Genomic DNA, 19,760 nt, shown 5'->3' on the forward strand with positions numbered 1-19,760 from the left:
AGAATAACATGATGAAACTGGGCATATATGCCCATTTTAGGTGTTAATGTCTGATAGCATTAAAAAAAAAACAGAAGACAGGTACCTAAAAACCTAAAGTCTTTGAAAGGTAAACTTCCTTTCTTAAATTTTGTGTGTCCACTAGTATCACTTGAGGGAAGATGTCATTTTAAATGTATGTTTCACTGGAGAAATGAATTGAAATTTCACACTCCATTCATAAAGCTCCATGTCACCGTTTGCTGATCTCATTCCAGTCTATAACACACAATATATCAAGCTGTGGTACATTAAAGGTGATTGTTCTCTTCTGCAAAGAGCAGATTTAGTATGGTGGATCTTTAAATTTACAATGCTTAGATTTTATTTCTGCAAATATGTGAACTCGTATACAGCATATAAAAGCTCAAGCAAGCTTAATACTTAGTTCTAGATTGCAGTCCATCACATGAGGCGTCACACAGCTCTTTTCTGGGATTGGTGATGTGACCAGGCGGCCAAATTGATGCTATTTCACTGCTACTCTGCATGTAAAAATGCTACAATGTTATCAGAAATGTCAGTTTGCAATCCTGCAAATACACACACATGCAAAACATCGCTTCTCATCTCCTTGTCTTTAATCTTATCCTACTCCACCCTTTACCAGGTTCTGATTACCAGGGTCAATTTGGGACTTTCCTGTTACCACTGAAGTGTGGAGTGGGCAACAGACAGTCAAGCTTGGTGTCTAAAGTCCCTAAAACACCCTGACACTATACAAACATGCTCTGCAGCTGTGGGGGCACTCAACCATTTTGGTCTGGCATTAGTTATAATTGTTTATAAGAAAAAGAAAAAAAAACAGGCTGGCTTCTTTTACTTCAAGGACACACACTATTACAGCTTATTACAGAATGAAAGAAACATTGAGCTTTCACGATCTTTAAGAGTATGCACATATAAACAGAATATATCCTCACATCCATTTAAGATTTAGGGGCTCAGTATTCTAAAACACTGCTCCATAATAAAATCACGAATTAGCACATTGAGATACAAGACAATGACATGAGGCCCTCTTGTGCTGGGAGAGCAAAGGTGCATCTAACTCTCCTAATGCAGTACAAAGGTGGAACTGAGTTTTGAGATTCAAATCAAAGACATAATTCTGACCTTAACAAACTTGTGATCTTATTACTTGCATATGACTTTGACTTTTGTTTTTAGAAGCAGGTCCTGAGACTGCTACAAGCACAGCTGGAAAGAAATCTGGCAAGAACCCCCTTAGTTAGGTCAAAAGAAAGAAGAAAGTGTTTTTGAAAACATGTGCATGGACTTTAGTTAAGGTAAATTAGGCTGGAAACTGAAATTCAAATGGGTGAAATGATCAAATTGCTTTGACAACTGTAAACTGGTGTGCATTGTCTGACTTAGTGTCTCCCTCTTGTGGATGCAAAAGTTCAGTTTTCCCAATTAGATTATGTCGTCTGTGTGCTAAGTGATGTGTATATACACCCTTTTTCTTAACTTTTAATGTGTTTAAGATAAATTAATTTTCAATTTGATGTTGTGCTCCACATAAACGGAGGTTTTGTGTAAAAATGTGCAAGTGAAGTATTGGACTGAATATCAATTCACCTACTGATCCATTAACTATACATGCTATATCCTGCAGAGGACAGGAGCCTGTCTCATTTGACATTGTGCAAGAAGATAAAGCACGTCCTGGACAGGTCTGTCCATCCTAGGCCTAAGAAAAAGAGAGACAGATAGCCATGCATGCTCTCACTCACTCACACCTACAGCTATTTTAGAATCCCCAGTCACCCATCATGCATGTTGTTGGACTGTCACAGGAAGCTAGAATACCTGTAGAAATCCACACAGACTCAGAGAACATACAATGTAATTTCCACACAGGTGGAAACTCAGAACCTTCTCACTGAGAGGTGGCAGTGTTTAAGAATATCTTTGGAGCTGCTGCCTCTAGAGAAGAAAGCTTTGTTTAACCCCTACTGGATCAGAATATGTACTACAGAAAGGCTAAAAGCATGTAAATGTTTGAGTTGGTGTATAGAGTGAAGTTTGTCTGTTTGAGGTGAGGATATCTGCCCCACCTTGTTACTGAGCATGTTGTATTAACATATTTGATCATTGTACATACATTAAAGATGATTATACAAATGTTTAGCTATTGAAGTGGTTCGTCCTCAAGCAAAAATGTTTCCTACTTTTAAACAATTGAAATAAATTTTACATCAAATGCTGAAGTTTAAGCATTTTGTCCCCTGTCTGTCTTTAAATTAGTCAGTCAGCAGTTTCACAAGAACCCAATTCTGTAATGTGAGAAACAGTGTTTTGAGGCCAATTTACCAGTTCTTAAATTTGAGAACTTACTTTGTTTGCTTACATGCTAGCATTTTATCAGGAGATGTTCAGGTAACGATCCAAAAGCAAACACCACAGATGGGACGGTGAAAGGTACAACACTTTAAACAAAAGTCACTTGACAGGTTTAACAAAAACAAGTAGGGGAATAAACAGAAGACTGGAGGTCCAGGAAACAAATCCAAATTAGAAATTCAAGTGTATGTCTAAAGTAACTAATCCACACAAAATCTCCCAAAATCCAAAATCAAAAAATACAAATCTGATGAAAAGGACGAGCACATGGAACACAAGGGGAAAGTCAGGCTAGAATGCATGAGGTAGGTGAACAGGGGGGCAAGCAGGAGACCAAACAGGCAGATATCTGTGAGGAAAATCAGAGATGAACACAAGGCAAGACAGGACAAAGCGTGAAAGTCAAGGGAAAGACAAGACTATTTATATACTGAGAACTGATTGGGGTGACAAGCCACAGGTGACTTACAAGATACAGGTGAGACTAGTAAGGGCAATCAAAAGAGAGGGGCAACAGAGACAAAGGGAGGAAGTAAAACCACAAGAACACACAAGGGAAAGTGATTTCAAAATAAATCAGGAAATAAACAAACCAAAGCCCACAGACCATGACACATTTCATAATTAGCAGTAAACACAGAGTACTGTCGAGGCCAATGACATTTTAGTATCGCATATATTTGATCATAAAAGAACAAAATATTCAACAAAAAAGATTATATGGTCCTATAGAAGAAGTGCACATGTGTATAACTCCATGGTAATTCGTCAAATAGCTGTTGAAGCATTTTACTCTAACACAAAAACACCTCATGGTGGTGCTAGAGGAAAAGTCTGGTGGTGATTTAAGTAATTAGGATACATTGTACATTAAAGTCTGCACTTGGTTCCATGCAAATTAATAAGTTTTGAAAATGTTTCCGTGTGGGACGAAGTGGTGGGCCTACTGACAGGTCGACATAATGGTATCCTGCTGCAGCTCATGTACAATTCTTATAAAATGTCAAATGAATTAATTTATTTACACAGTAAACTATGTTCTCTGCTCACTATCTGGTGAGGCAGATTGTGCTTTTGACCTTTGAGCTCATTTTACAGGCATCCTGTCCGTTTGGAAGTAGTAAACTTGTTTGGATGCCAAGTGTAATTCAGGCGATACACACTGCTTTCCTTCTCAGTAAATGTTCAGCTTTGAGTCCACACCTCTCTGTCTTCCTCCCTCCCATTTCTCTCTCTCTCTCGCTCTCTCTCTGCTTGTCTGCCTGAGCAATAGAGCAAAGAAAACAAACCAGTTTGTCTAGCTGCAACCAGGAAACCAATCAAAAGGGTGAACCAAGACGAAAGGGTGATATCACGAGGGACAAAGAAGAAGCAGCAATGTTTCAGACCATGACAGAGAACATGTTTCCGCTGTGCTGACTATCAGCTCTGAGAATGTAGGACTGTTGTGCTGCTGAGATGTGCGCATAAAAGTTGGTAAGCAAGATATAGTGCTAAACTAGGAGCGAAGCTGGCTAAAATTGTAGAAGAGGAGTGACAGAGGAGAGAAGTGAGTGGGATGGTGAAAGTCTGAACTGTTCTGAGGGTTGTGTCAGAGTCAAACCCTCATTTCCTTTGTTTTAGGTATTTTTGTTGGCCTCTTGTATTCAGTTGTTCCTTTTGTGGAAATCTTTGAATATATACTCTGTAACAGCCTTTCTTTTTTTCGCATTTTTCTAAAGATCTGACAGCAGAGTGAGAAGCTAGAAATGGACAACAGTGGCACTCAATAACTGCACGTGTTTCCATTGCTGGATAAGATAATGCTATTGGACTGTTATTATATGACTCAACAGTGGATACTGCTTCAAGTGGATAACATGCATAATTTTTTTAAATTGAGGACTCACAAACATCACTTAAGGACAGCAGATGTAAGTGTAAACGATCAAAAATTTAAGCCACTGTCAATAGCTGCTCCCAATTTCTGCTTATGAACAAGTACAGATATTACAGATATTCAAAAACTGACCTGTCACACCTCTTGACACAGCAGGACTATTGTCTCTTATCGTCACACCCCCACGCATAATCACAGACTGACATTTAAAGTAGTTTGTGGTTCACTTCACTTTCAAACACACAACACTGAAATGATGGCATCAGCAGGTTTAGGAGTCTCCAAGAGCCCCAAACTGAGCTCCCAGCACCCTACCAGTGGAGATCGGAGGCTGGTGGACAAGACCCTCAAAAGACTGGATAAGCTCCACGAGCTGTGCACTAACCCTCGGTTAGGCCTCAGGAACAGTCCCCCATACCTGCCAGATCTAATATCTGAGACCTCAACACTGCTTACCCTGGTCTGGGAGCCCTACCAAGGCTCCAAGGCAGGAGGCGGCAAGGTGCCCTGCGAAGACCAGGTCAAGTACTTAAGGGTCCATATCAGAAACCTCCTGGATAAGACGGACAGGGCTGTCCTGCTGTTTAAGGAGGGACGGGAGAAAATATTTGAGGAGTCATCAAGCTACAGGTAAGAGGCCCCTGCTGACATGTACATACACAAACACAAGTGAGCATTTGTTAGTGGGACAGGTTAGTTTGAAACACTGAATCACTTAAAGATGTGCAGAATTGTGGTTTCTGTCCATGAAGTCTTTCATTCTAAAATAGTATGCAGCTTATTTTAAATAAGTTGTTAAAACCTGCTTTAAATGACACAATATTTCTTTATTTTGTCATGCATTACCCTTTACAGTGGGAGCATACTGTCATATGTATGAAACACATTATTGCTCAATTAATGAGGTTATCATAGAGAACATTTTTCAGAACTCCTTAATTTTTTTCGGTTTTGTGTCAATAAGGCCAATATTGTGAGTTTTGAACTGTTGGTTGGTGGGCTGTGGACATCACTTTGGGCATTTCAGACTTACAATAAGCATTTTTTAAAAAATATTGTTTTGGATACTTCATAGACTAAATGATTAATTGACATGTCAAATAAATATACATATATTAAGAAAACAATTGTTCCTAGCAGCCTGAAAATCATGTATTTTTTTTCATTTTCAGTGTGTTAATTGGTTTGGATATTTCTACCACTATCCTACCACAATAAGTGGTTTTGAAAATCATTTTAAAGTTACATGATTACAGCATTACAATGTTATATTTTTAAAAAACAACATAAAACATATCCTTCCAGGAAGTATCCCTGTATTTTCAGAGATCATATTGCCTTCATAGGAACTTTCTGTCTCGTTCTGATGGCAACTGTTTGCATTACAGTTTGTGGATTACACAGAGCAATGAAAAGTCTTTCCTGGAAAAAAATATTTTGCTTTTATTTATTTATTTATTTTACAATTTTAAGATGTTTTGATTGGCACCACAAATAAAACATCATTCAGACATGTCCGAAAAGGGCCACACATCCCTAAAAGTTCCCACTAGTACTCTAGAGGGGACTTTTTTTTTTTAAACTTTTTTTACACTCACAAGTAGTAGCACAAAAATAGTTAAAATTGCCTGACTAGAAGGCATGAAATGGAAACACTCCAAGTAGCTCAAATTTATACTTAAGTGCAGCACTTTCCTGAATGTGTTTAGCTACATTTTCCCACAGATTTCCATATCAACGCTTGAATCCCACGCAGTTTCTGACCATCATTGGCTCATGTCACATTTTCTGTCACTACATGCTGACTGTTTTTTCACTGCTACATGAAGTCCTCCACCTTAATGGAAACAGTACAACCATGGCTAGAAGTAGAGAAAATGTGGAAGGTTTTTTTTTTCTGCATAACAAATACATAATGTCATAAATCTTACACACAAAAAATAAATTGAATTTCTTTGATTATTAATGTGACACAAAATTAAAAACCTAGAATTTGCATCACTCAATACTTGGCAATTACAATGGAAGTTTTGACCCTTCCTTGAAGTCTCAATCAAATAAACCCCAATAACTTTACATCATCCATAAAAACTGGAGCTTCTCTGGTTCCCACAAGTTAAAAATAGGCATCATTCACTAAAATGTTCTGCAAGTCTATTCTTTGGCTAAATATTTTGGAACAGGTAAATAGAGCGACTTTTTTATATGGAGAACTGGCCACATTCTCTTGTTCCTGGTGAGAATACTAATGATGAAGGTAGAAAAAGGGCCAAACCTGCACCTTTGTGATGCTAATATGGGAAAACTAGAAAAAGCAACAACATCCTTTGAATGTGAGCAGCTTGGGAGAGACTATCTAGCCCTGAATACACATTTTCTCAGTTTATGCCTACAGAGTTGCATGCGCAAGGTGCACACAGGCGTTCCTGTATTTATTTCACTGTCTCTGCTAACTGGTATGTGGTGTAAATACATAGTATTTACTGGAAATTATCATGGCATTATACAGCGTAGGAAGAAAAAGAACTGGAGGCAGTTTTAATGAAATGTTTACTGTAAAAACAGAAACTACAGTTTCAACGGACATGTCACAGTGGAAAGTCTGCTTTCATTCTTTATTTGTATTTGTATCATTTGTTCAGAATATCAAAGTAGTTGTTCTGTCATATTAAAAACATTTGGGTCTACAAGGTGGGCAAAATCCATCTATAATGTTTCAGTTGAAATGTGTTCCAAGAATATGATTGCGATATTTCTAACAATTTTACGCAAAACTTTTTCTGACGTACCGTGAAACACTTTATTGAATTAAAATGTTTATGTGCAATGCAATCTTTTCATGAGTTTAACTATATTTTCCTTACTAAGAGATCAACATCTGAAATGGCATAGAGTTTCTTACAGCAAAAACATTTGATTGAAGATTAAACAATACATTTCACAATGAGTTCCCCAGTTTCACTATAAAGCTAATGGACAATATATATTACTAATGATAACAAAATAAAACACCAATTAACCACTAAAAGCCTGATTACAATACATCAGAATCACAAAAATAATTTAACTAATAATCTCATTCCGCTCTGAGTTCTAATCTATAGATTCCACTCTACGCTGTACAACATATGCTCAGTGCTACAATATTGTAACAGACATTGGCTTGTATCAGACATCATCTTTCTCTGGAATCTAAAAAAATCACGTAAGTTACTCTTCAAAGACTTATTGCATCAGCTTTAACAATGTTGTACATGTACAGCAGATGTTCTTTTCACCACAGCAAGTCCTGCATGGGCAGTCATGTGGCAAATTCATATAGTGTTACATATATTGTGGCTTCGATGGCATTGCATATTGTGTATATATCCTTTTTTTGTGTTTTAAGAATGTCCGGCTATAATGTTCTGTTTCTTGTAAATCTTTATTCCTGAGACTTAGGCCAGTAAGCACATTCCCATTTCTAAAACCATGGACTGTTGTGGAGTAATATATCGTGTAAAGTGTAATTTTTTTTGCTTGGCTATTATGTGAAGCTAAAAGCAGAACTGAGAAACAACTAATGGTGGAGATGACAGAAACAGACAGTGGAAGATTTAGCAGCTGGAAGATTACGGTCTGTGGCACACTGGGGTTTTGACCTATTCTGACAGGAATTTAAGAAACACACATGCAAATATGCAAATCTTTCACATATACAACTAGAACTGTTTGCCGAACAACATAAGACGGTCATTGATATTTATTTGCCAATACATTAACTAATAACAACGCATGTTTACTAAGATCTTAATTTTATCACTGGTGGAGGACGATTATGCAGCAAAATGTACTTAATATAGCAATGTGGGACCTCTGACTTCATACTGCATCATATTTCATCTAATGTTTGGCAAATTCTTAAAGCTAGCTGTCAAATAAAGTGGAGCAGATTTATTGTCGCTTCCCTCTGAATTATGGTGCAGTCGAATTATCAAGTGGCATGAAATGGAAACACTCCAAGTGGCTCAAATTTATACTTAAGTGCAGCACTTTCCTGAATGTGTTTAGCTACATTTTCCCACAGATTTCCATATCAACGCTTGACTCCCACGCAGTTTCTGACCATCACTGGCTCATGTCACATTTTCTGTCACTACATGCTCACTGCTTTTTCACTGCTACATGAAGTCCTGCCCCTTAATGGAAACAGTACAACCATGGCTAGAAGTAGAGAAAACGTGTATGTTTTTTTTTTCTGTATAACAAATACATAACGTCATAAATCTTACACACACAAAAAAAATTGAATTTCTTTGATTATTAATGTGACACAAAATTAAAAACCTAGAATTTGCATATACAACAAATTTGTGCCCACAGGTGTGAAAAATGGTGACTTTACATTCTATATTTTTAATTTGCAGCCTTCAGTCCAGTCCAGTTCAACAAAAAAAAAAATGTCCTTGAATTTTTGTTACGTGACTGTTAGTTGCAGCTTTGTTCTTTGCAGTGACAGGTTTATTACTGCATCATCTAAATAAGCATTATTCTAAATAAAACATGCAGTGATATTGATGACATAATATAATTTTAAGCTTAGATTTGATTGAATTTCTTGACAGAACTGTGCATCACACATGCTTCATTGAAAGACTGCAGAAAAGCTAAAAAAAAAAATAAATAAAATTAAAAAAAATCTAATAATTCTTTATGTTTTATCGTATCTGGCTCTGTAAGAAAAATCGAATCTTCAGGACTCAGAAAACACTGAAAAAAATGATCAAAATGAGATTTTCACAACTTTCCCCATACCTCAAAATCTGCAACACTGTCCACATATTTAATTTATCTGAAATTCAGTGAATATTTAAAAGCTGACGTGAAGAATGGACACAGTTTCCTTGGTGTGACTAAACTGGATTGGACCTTCATGATGTGAATGCAGTGTGAGCAGCATAATGACAAGGAGATGATCATTTACACGTCTTCAGAGGTAGCAAATTTTGTAAACTTGGTGAGTTCTGAAAAATAACATGCCTCTCTGGTTTTGGAGTGCAGGGGGCTTAAAAAAAATAGTCTCTATCATACTGGTTAGGGTGTGGCTACTGTTTTTTTTAATAAAAACTCATGTTTTCTCCACTGTTTTAGAAAATAAACACATGATAACATGATAACTCTGTGGATTTGAAGGTGCAGAATGTATATAAATATGACAAATATTTCTTTAGTGTTTAGTGCAGGGGTTCTGGTCTTGAAACTTAAAAGTTAAAATGAAATACCACAGTCCTCTACTGTGTCTGAAAATAAATAAAAGGGGTTTTACAGGCCCCCTTTGCTACATAATTGTCTATACATAATTTTACAGTCTTACACAACTGGCTTTATTCTAGGCGTATTAATGGGTGAGTTCAAATGTGGCTGCCCTGAGGGTCTCTACTTCTGATTCGCTTCCTCGGCCAGAAATAAGAGATCGTTTTTGAAGCGAGCTCATTGTCGCATGCTTACCATTTCTCATAATAGCCAGCTGAAACTGACTGTAAATGACAAACAACCCAACAAAGGATTTGTGTAATGCAGTGCCTTGTCTGGAATCACTATTCTCTACGGTACTTTCGCCACTAAGACCCATTAATTGTGGGGATTGCTTTAATTTTCACCACAGCATTTTATCGTTAGAACGTTTGAAGGACCCTAGCCAGGGCGAGAGATGTGGCTTACACACTTCCCCCTCTACTACACATCTACTTTCCTCTCTTCAACACCACAGAGGTTTCTTTTTTTCTCATTGAGGTGGAAAGTCTATGACTGTTTTTCCCACTATTAAATGTAATGCATTAACAGTGGCATGACTTTAGTGGTATTATTTTGAAATTCGTTCATATTGCATTAGTCCTGTACAGTAAAATGGATTTCAGTATTTGACAAAAAAGTTCTGTTAATTCAAGTATCATACATAGGTAAATATGTCTGATAAAGTCAACAACAACAAATTAAAGCCTTCCTCCACTTAAACACGCATTTTGTTTATTGTTCCATCACTTGAATATTTGACCTTCACAGCAAAGTGGGAAACATTTTGCCCAGTTATTAAAATTTGAAACATCTTTGCAATTCATGGATTCTAGATTTTTTAGTGTTTAGAAGAAGACGTGCTGGAAGAGCTTGACTGAATATTTTTCATAGAAGATATTAATCATTATTCATGTCAAAGTATTTCACATACAACATATCAGTACGGGATCTTTACTCACTGATATGTTACTTACTGTTTCACACGTATAGATCTTCCATTTTTCTGTCAAAAGAAGTCTGCAATTGGTGTTATTGGGTTTTAGTGATTCGGATGTAGTTGTTTTTAGTTTGAATCTGTCTCAAACTAAAAACAACTACATGAGAGATGTGAGATCACAGGTTGCACCAAGCTGCATGGTGGCAGATATATATATATCTAGACTAAGAAATACAAAACCTTAAAGGTGAAATATACGCAGAACAATTGTCTAAAAATGAAAGTTAAATGAAAAAAGACCCTAGGAGAGCCCACGAAGTCTGGTAAGACTGTTAAAGACTGGCCTGAAGTGACACAATCGCCATTGGAACATTTTGTGGTATTTACAGACAAGTATGCAGCACACAGCATCCTGTTTGCAAGCTGGACTACATGCTGCATGTTTGCTTGTGCGTGTGTCTGTGTGTTTCTGTGGAAAGTATCAGCTTCAGTAGTGCTCGCTTCACCTATAAACAGAACAGTAAGGTAGCGGACCTACGACACTGTCTGATTTCACACACCGATAACGCAAGTTGGTGTGTTCATGTAATTCTATGAATGATTAGGAAAATAGATTTAAATAGTCACACAAGTAGAATGCAAGAGCACAGATCATGAACATTAGATTGAATTATATAGAGCAAATGGCATTCTGCAGATCTGGGGTCTTTTAGATTTGGATTACAGATTAAGGCGGATCATTTCTTGGCTCACAAGAGAATTTTATGTACTTGTATGGGAGCTCAAACTGGTAAACAAACACGATGGGGCCAAAAACCAGTGATATTTCAGAGAAAAGTATTCCACCTTGTGCTTCTGCAGAAAGTTTGAAAGTCTGCTGTCTTTCTTTCACAGGAGGAATTTGACCAAACTGTCGTTGCTGTTCAGTCACATGCTGTGGGAGCTAAAGGCCATGTTTCCAGAGGGGCGTTTTCAAGGTGACACCTACAGGGTGACTAAGACAGAAGCCGAGGACTTTTGGAGGCATTCATTTGGCAGCGAGTGAGTGTGGGAAATTTTGGTGCATTTTTATTTATTTATTTATTTTAATTTTTTATTCTTTTGTGTTTTAATTTTTGGTCTGTTTTGTGTATATCCAACCCCACCAAATGTTTATGATGTGTTTCTGACAGGTGTATAGTGCAGTGGAATAGGTTTAAAGAACAGCTGCGAAACGTGCATTCATTTGAGGAGGGGATGGAATCCATGGCTCTGAAATCAACTGTAGACCTCACCTGTAATGATCACATCTCTGTCTTTGAGTTTGACATCTTCACTCGACTGTTTCAGGTGAGGTGGACATTTTGGAAAAGATGCTTATTAGCGATACCAGCAGCCAGTTAGCTGAGCTTAGCATAAAGACTGGAAAAGGGAAAACAGCTAGCCTAGTTCTGTCTAAAAGCGAGAAAATTCGTATTTCATCCCTTTAACATAGGATTAAGTGCCAGATTATTCATTTACTGGAACCACAAACTTCATGGCGTCTCCACTACTTACTATTCATTGCCACGTTGATCAGAAAACAGCATGAACACTGTTTCTGCAACCAAAAAAAAGTTAAATTTGAGGTAATCTCCTCTCCCCTCCCTCTTTTAGCCCTGGAAGTCGCTCATAAGGAACTGGAACCAGCTTGCAGTGACTCATCCAGGCTACATGGCCTTCCTCACCTATGACCAGGTTGTAGCTCGTCTGGAACACTACTCGCACAGACCTGGGAGGTGAGAATGAGGACAGAAAAAGCAAAGTTGATTATGTCAAACATATCCAAAAGTTATAAAAAAGATGTGAAAACTTCATTGAGGAAAGGGTTAATTTAGTACTTTTCTATTTACATTTAGCAAACTGAAGCCTCCCAGCTATTTTCTGTTATTCATACAAACGTGTCCTTCCTGTGTCAGGTACATCTACAGGACATTCTGTAGTTGAACAAAGGGCTTAAAGTGTTATACAGAGCTGTAGCATCAATATTGTGTCAAAAACGAGAGGAATTTAGTAAGATTTTTTTTTTGCACAAATACAGACCAAAAATACTCAGTCTAAGAATTATTGACACTTGAAAAAAGAAGTTTCTAAGTGACTTATCTGCAAACTTCCTAGTCTTGAATTCTCTAAATGCATTTCAGTTTAGTTTTTTTTTTTCTGAATAACTGTTCTGTAATTGTCTCTATTCTTTCTAGCTATATTTTTCGCCTGAGCTGCACAAGAATGGGCCAGTGGGCTATTGGCCACGTGACCATGGAAGGTGGCATCGTCCAGACCATTCCCCAGAACACACCTCTCTACCAGGCACTCATTCAAGGCTTCAAGGAGGGCTGGTTAGGACAAACACATACAGTTCTCTGATGAATTCTACCTTTGTTTGTGTGGTTTTCTCTACGTGCTGAGTGTTTCTGTGCCTGCAGCTACCTGTACCCTGATGGCCGTGATGTGAACCCCGACCTGACGAGCCTGTGTGAACCTGCCCACAGAGGCAAAGTCAAAGTTACAGAAGTAAGCCAGTGCACTTTACACCTGTTTTTCAGTTTTCAAGTGGATTGCCAGCAGCACCTTGAAGCATTACCAAGACAAAGCGCATATCATATCCTGAGATGCTCTCCGTTCTGTCTTGTCTCTCTGACTAACCAACACCGCCACTGCAACGCCAAATAGGAACAGTATGAGATCTACTGTGAGATCGGCAGCACCTTCCAGCTGTGTAAGATCTGCGCAGAGAGGGATAAAGACATTCGAATCCAGCCCTGTGGGCATCTCCTGTGTCAACCCTGTCTCACAGGCTGGCAGGTATGAACCTTCATCCACTCACTGTAAGCTGCCCAAAGTACATGTATCATCATTCAACATCACAGACCGATCTTCAGCTGCACTTTGCTCCAACTGACATGTTAAATTGAGACACACTTCTGCAATTGTGCGTTCAGTGGAGTGAAACTGTCTGGCTAAACTGAATTATTTTTGGAGGAAATGGTTTGGTTGTTGGTCACTGAATCACCATACTGTAACAATGCTGGTTATTTGAATGTGGTTTAGAGTTATGTCAAAAAATAAGCTCTGTGGTTCTCATGCAAACATTTTATTGTACACATTTATTTTATTAGGTTATAATTGTCATATCCCACTTCAGTTTTTCTTGAAGACATGGTATTAGTCAACCTTGCTGAAAACAACCCTGCCATTTTCTGAGGCCACCAAAGAAGCTGTGGATTCACTCCTACACTCTGAAAATCAATTTTGAATCACATATGAGATCATATAGTTTGATATATTGCTGGAAAATCATCACAAGGTGGATTCTGATCCAGTGCATCTTTTCACAAATTCAAGTCATTTATTTATATAGCACCAATTCACAACATATGTAATCTCAAGGCAGTTCACGTCCTAAGTGACAACAGGAGTGAGAAAGACAGTAAATCTGTCACATGCATCCAGAATCACAAACTTAAATTTTAAGGGTTGAAAAAGAAAAGGGCTATGACATGATTCCTTTACACTGATAACAAATATTCTCAGTACTTAACTGTCAAAGGGGGAGTAATATGGGTCCTATAGTCTGTTCATATTAATTTAAATGTAGCACACATGCAAAATGTCATCTAGTAGTCTTTAAAGAAACTGATTACCTTTGAACATTTTAGATGACACCGAGATCCAAAACATCTGTTGGAGAATGAAAATTTAGCTATCATGTGGCCAGAATGTGCCTCAATTTTGCTCTTGCAGTAGGTCTTCCCCAACTTCCTACTTCCTGTTTTAAGCACAGAGTGACAGATAAGATATCCAATCACAATTAAAGTTACTGCTGTCAAATTTTGGATCGATGCTGAATGACTATATCTTTCAGCCAGCTTGACCCCCGTGATATTCAGGAGGTGTTTAAGTCTTTGCACCATGTCCTGACATTTGGCATCAGACTTCCTGTGTGAGCTCAGCCTAACATCCTCCTCAGATTGTATTGGCCACATTTACTTTGAGAGATGTGTGAGAAGGAGAGAGAGAGGTGGTCAAGTAGTAAACTTAGCCTAGATTGTGATCAAGTCAACTTCACCATCAACAGTTAAACTGCAGTACAACTGCGTGTGAAAGTTGTAAATATTTTTTTTTAACTCTGAACGAAAATACAATTTCAAATATATCTGCATACACTTACGACAGAATACAAAACACACCAGCTGGAAAAATTGTTCTCTTCAAAGCAGTGTGAGACACATGAAACAGTTTGAAACAGGCCAAATTATTGTTGTCAAACCTATGGATTTATAACTTATGCAATAGATTTATGCAAAATTAGATAATAATGTAGAGTTTGTAACAATCTTAAAAACCATATCACTGAAAGCAATATCACTGGTCACAAATGCACACGCTATGAAGTGATCATCAGGCAACACGAGGAAACAGAAAGCCTGTACACTGCAGCCATAAAACCGCAATCTGCAGCATTTGTTGAACGTATTTTCCACCTTCTTCTTTTGAAAACTAGTGACCTCTTTGAAGTCAGAGTCAACATATTCTACTAGATGTAGTTCAAATGACATGAAAGCTGTTCTCAAGTCAGTGAGTAACAATGGGTCTTCACATTTGTATGTTTTTTCCATTACTCTGCCCGTGACGGGTTGTTGATAATCATCTAGCAGAAGTCTGCTGGCCACACCTGCCCATACTGTCGCTGCGACATCAGAGGAACAGAGTCCGTCCTCATTGAGCCCTACCTGCCCGGCAGTTTGCAGTGGGAGGAGGAGATTAATAGTGACAGCGAGGATGAGGACCATGAGGACATTGAGCTGGTGGTGAAGGAAATGGCAGCCTTGAAGAAGGTGTGTGAAAATATTTCTAGATTTCCTTTTTCTTTGTTTAATTTTAACCATGCAAACAGATGGAAATGTCATAGAATAGCATTACTTTTTAAGCGACAACTGAATAAGGAAAGTATGGTTTTTTTACCTTGCTGACATGTTTCGACTGCATCTGCAGTCTTCCTCAGAGCATCATCTGATGTGTGAAGAAGACCACAGATGCAGTCAAAACATGTCAGCAAGATTAAAAAAAAAAAAAACATACTTTCCTTATTCAGTTGTCGGTTAAGAAGTAATTCTATTCTATTCTATTCTATAATAAGAAATGACAAAATGAACATCATCCAACTAGATGGAAATGTTACTCTGGTGTCCATCACTTTGTTCCAGGCTGAAATCTGTACGTCAGCCTTGGAATGGATGACCAATAAATGACTTTGGTGATATCATACTTTTTCTATTAGTGTTTCTAGCAGGTCGTATTTTTCATGTGCTTTGTAAAATATAAATCATATTGAATGAGTACCATGAAATCTGGTAAAAACATTCTTGACTCCCAAATGATCCTACAAATGTTTTTGATCACCCCATCATTAGGTCAAAATTGAATTTATCCTTTGCCTTTGATTTATAAAATAAATACCTGGAATAGCAATGACATTCCTATCAGTCTTTGTGTTTAGTACCAACCACTATGCCATTTAGAAGCAAAGCAAAGTAAATACAGGTGCCCAAAGCCACTAGCATAACTGTAGACTCTTACTCTTGTTTCTCTTTGTTTGTGTCTGTCTGTAACCCAAGTACGTGTTTATAGTTTCATGTTTTGTCACGTATTTGTGTATTAAAATCCTACTACCTTGTTAGCAACTTGTATCCTCATTCATCCTTCTAGTCTTCTCCTGGCCCCTTAAGAAAAAACTTTTCATAACTGTGTGATTACATTACAGTTCTCAAGTTTGGATTACCAGGTCCCCAGCTCTCACATCAGCGCTCCACCTCTGCCCCCTAAAAACAGCACCCTCCCACGCTGTCCATCTCCCCACGGCCAGTATCAAAAATCTGAAACCAACACAGTGACCAAACACAGCCACTCTCTTTCTGTAAGTTTCCACGAACATTTAAACTATTTGCATATTGTTGCTGTGTTAGGTTTCACAGCTTGGTGAAGTGAAATGTTGATTTTATCCAGTCCTCACAGACACAGAAAGTCTTAAGCAATGCAAATTCATGCGCAGCATTGCAGAGACTGACCTAATGTTTTGGCAATATGTGTAGCAGCTGATGCTGGAACAATCCGTGTGACTTGTTTCCTCTCATCTTGCAGGATCATGGTGGCCATGAAACACGTAGGCACAAACAAGAGACGAAAAGGTGAGACGCTGCTTAATATAGAGTAAAGGGGATGTATTTCTGTTGTTCTCCACCAAGAATTTAAATTTGGCCGTGCTGCTGATGCTTTACTGAGTGATTTCTTGATACCGAAATAAGAATTTTGACATTTTAGCCTCATTTACATTTGCCTGGTGAAACTGGTTCCAATTTTCTTTAAAAGAAATAAGAAATTCTGCCAGGTTACAATAATCTCTGACAACCACGAAAAAGACTGAACATGTCACTATTTAACAGATTTTGCACATTGCAATAACTGCAGATTTTCTTCTGTGAGTTGGTGTCATTTGATATTGTAGTCAGTTAAATTTTTGATGTGAATAAAAATGATCAGTTTTTGCTGATCTAGTTGCTAGTTACATATTCATACATGTGACAAGATATATACATGAACAGTAATCAAAATATTATAAAATATATTTTTCCCTCTTCGCTTAGATGCCAAGGGGAGGCTGCATACAGCAGGGAGGAAGACAACTTAGGCCTGAGACCACGCAATCTATCTCACAGGTTTGATTGACGGCTGTCTCAAGTATTTCATCTGAGTCTTTATGTAGGTAGTGAGGTAATCGACAGGAAATTATATCAGTGGGAAGTTGTTCCGGTTGTTCATGCATAGCAGCTAATTCTCCTTTTTTGCATGTCTCTTTTCCAATTCTGTTTACCAGTGCTGAATACCTCAGAGAAGCACCACTTCCTTCCTCTTCTCAGAAGGGTGTCAACAGTAAGTCATGGCATGTTATACCCTTGTATCCTGAACTGTGTAGGTGTCGAGTTTAGACTGAAACAAAATGAGAGTTTTCTCCAGCATTCAGAGGATCTGATCCTAAGAAATGTATCTTATAAACAACTGCTGTCCCTTCCTATTGAAACCAGTGAAAAAATCTGTACAAATGTACAGCATATTTAAATCAACCGATAAGAATACATGATGCCTAATGAAAGGAGCACAATTTTATTTTTAAATTCAATAATATTTTCAGGACTATGAACCGCATGTTTCTTTTCATGGGTCTTCCTCATTCTGTCATGCAAATGGACATGAATTGAGTTTTCGCTAATGAAATGAACAAAGCCCTCCTGCAACAGTTAACTCCACAGAAATACAGGATTCTTTATTGACTGGATTTGACAGATATGTTATCTTAATAAGCTTTACTTGTGTTACATTTTTTCCTTCTGAAAAATCTGTGCTTCAATGTCATTATGCAAAAGACATTTGTCAGATGTTCATCATATCACAGTAGAAAAACACAGGTGGAACTCATAACACTGGTGATGGTTTCATTTCAGCAATTATTGTAATGCAAGACAGCCATAAATAATGATATTAGTGACACTTTTCTCGGAAAGGTCAGCATTTTTGTTATGAAAAATGACGAATGCACTTTAATTTCTATTCAAATTTTTGTCACTTTTGACTCCATCAATAAGTCATAATAGAACTTTGTCATGGCAGACATATGAGCCCAGACCTAATCTCCACCCAAAGCCCTAAGCATTAAACCCTCACAAATTTAACTGAATCCACCTGGTAAGTGACTGAGTGTAAGACGTTGCCATGGTATGAACAGGAATGAGACCGCACTTTACAATGAATCATGTTTCATGCTATTTGCTGGTTTGGGATATTGTAGTTTAGGTTTTTTTTTTTATTTTCTCCACAGCCAAGGAAAAGCATATTTAGTATTCAACTACAAACAGTTCTGGCTATGAATAGCTAGTAAGAGGTTGGTTGCTCCTTCCAGTCTTGTCTATATTTTTCCTTTCTTTAACACCTCCCCTCCCCTGGTTAAAATCATAGCACCATGAAGTGTGGGTAATTCCCTTACACATAGTCTGCAGAACTGTGAACTCAAAGAAAGTGTGCATGAAGGCCTCGAATTCTCCACAAGAAAGCTGTTGTGTACTTGACAATATAATAGTGCGAAAGCCCTTACACATTTAGCATGAATGCATTTCAAAGTCTGTGAGTCTGTAAGTGTGAGTGCTGAGTTTGGGCCTTTGACTTGTCACAGTAGTGAAAGCACAGATGTATTAACTGGGGCTGCATTCCACTTCCACTTGTGAATATTCATTCATTTGAACAGCTTACATGTATTAGAACTGAGCCTCCATTATTTCCACTTGTACTTCTCCTCTTGTGATAAACCAAAGTGTCTGCTGTGAAAAAGGTCTATTAACTACTAATCTCATGCTGGAAGTCATTCTATCGGAGTAGTGTTATTGTTTATCAAAAACTGAGTATCTTCAAAGCAGAGCCAGAGGAATTATTCAATATTCTTAATGTAACATGCAGTATCTCTTTACACTTTTAGACTGCTGATGTCAATTGTACCTTTTAGAATGGCTTTTTCCTATGATTGTGTAGGTGGAGCAGCCTGGCTTGGACCCTCCAGCCCAGTCAGAGAGAGAAGAAGACATAAGGAGAAGGAGGAAAAGCGAGCAGGGCTCAGAAAAGACAAATATGGCTTGGGAGAGATGACGAGAACAATGTCGTCCTGAGTGACAAACACAATCTGTAATCTAAAAACTGTTCAATAAAGTGAAAAATAATGAAGGATTAAAATATGTATGTTCAAGAAATCAGCCTTCAATGGATATAAAAATAGTTTTTGCTCTCATACTCAACTGTAAATGACCACGTGCCTCCTGCACTGCTGAAAATGAAAAGAGTGGGTGGAACTGACAGAAATTGCCCACTGTGGCCTCCTACAGTTCAGTAATCACACTGCCATTATTCGGACAGTAGGTAAAGTACTAAATCTGAAATAATCTCAAACACTGTCTTCTTTAAAGTTAAAACAGTAACTGAATCTTATTTTTTAAAAGTAGGAATTAAGGAATGGCTTGATATATACAGACAAATGAAATGGGCCAATCACATACCTAGAATTGATATATAGAACTATAGAAAAATTCTACCTCGTCAATTAACCCATTGCATAAACTTGTTCTTGTAAATATGTTCTGTGAGTCCTGTTGTTTCATCAAGCAGTCTTTCAAATATTATATTCAAATAAATAAGTACATTGAGCTTTAGATTTTGTGTGATTTTTTTTTC

General features: G+C 37.7%; 1 protein-coding gene across 5 annotated transcripts; it reads left to right on the top strand.

Annotated features, from left to right (window-relative positions):
• The first annotated feature begins 3,673 nt into the window (after positions 1-3,673).
• Positions 3,674-19,738, top strand: cblc (Cbl proto-oncogene C, E3 ubiquitin protein ligase). 5 transcript variants are annotated; one of them, XM_023263636.3, is made up of 14 exons: positions 3,674-4,008; positions 4,107-4,894; positions 11,370-11,516; positions 11,648-11,804; positions 12,111-12,232; positions 12,692-12,829; positions 12,917-13,004; positions 13,164-13,295; positions 15,146-15,328; positions 16,255-16,407; positions 16,632-16,678; positions 17,135-17,206; positions 17,365-17,420; positions 19,068-19,738. In XM_023263636.3, exons 2-14 carry the CDS (start codon positions 4,518-4,520, stop codon positions 19,199-19,201), a joined length of 1,806 nt encoding a protein of 601 aa, XP_023119404.2. In that variant the 5' UTR covers positions 3,674-4,008; positions 4,107-4,517; the 3' UTR covers positions 19,202-19,738. The 5 variants fall into 5 exon arrangements, with proteins under 5 accessions (XP_023119404.2, XP_035801071.2, XP_023119405.2 ...); XM_035945178.2 differs by having other exon boundaries at positions 3,674-3,934; XM_023263637.3 differs by having other exon boundaries at positions 3,674-3,861.
• Positions 19,739-19,760: the final 22 nt, after the last annotated feature.

This window comes from Amphiprion ocellaris, chromosome 9 (assembly GCF_022539595.1).
Source record: "Amphiprion ocellaris isolate individual 3 ecotype Okinawa chromosome 9, ASM2253959v1, whole genome shotgun sequence".
NCBI lineage: Eukaryota > Metazoa > Chordata > Actinopteri > Pomacentridae > Amphiprion > Amphiprion ocellaris.

Bases quoted from the DNA above. Each gene is read 5' to 3' on its own strand.
- cblc (XM_055013971.1), top strand. From the start codon at position 4,518: ATGATGGCATCAGCAGGTTTAGGAGTCTCCAAGAGCCCCAAACTGAGC. The intron at 11,805-12,110 runs GTGAGGTGGACA...TCCCTCTTTTAG, and splicing joins TCTTCACTCGACTGTTTCAG to CCCTGGAAGTCGCTCATAAG. The intron at 16,408-16,631 runs GTAAGTTTCCAC...CTCATCTTGCAG, and splicing joins AACACAGCCACTCTCTTTCT to GATCATGGTGGCCATGAAAC.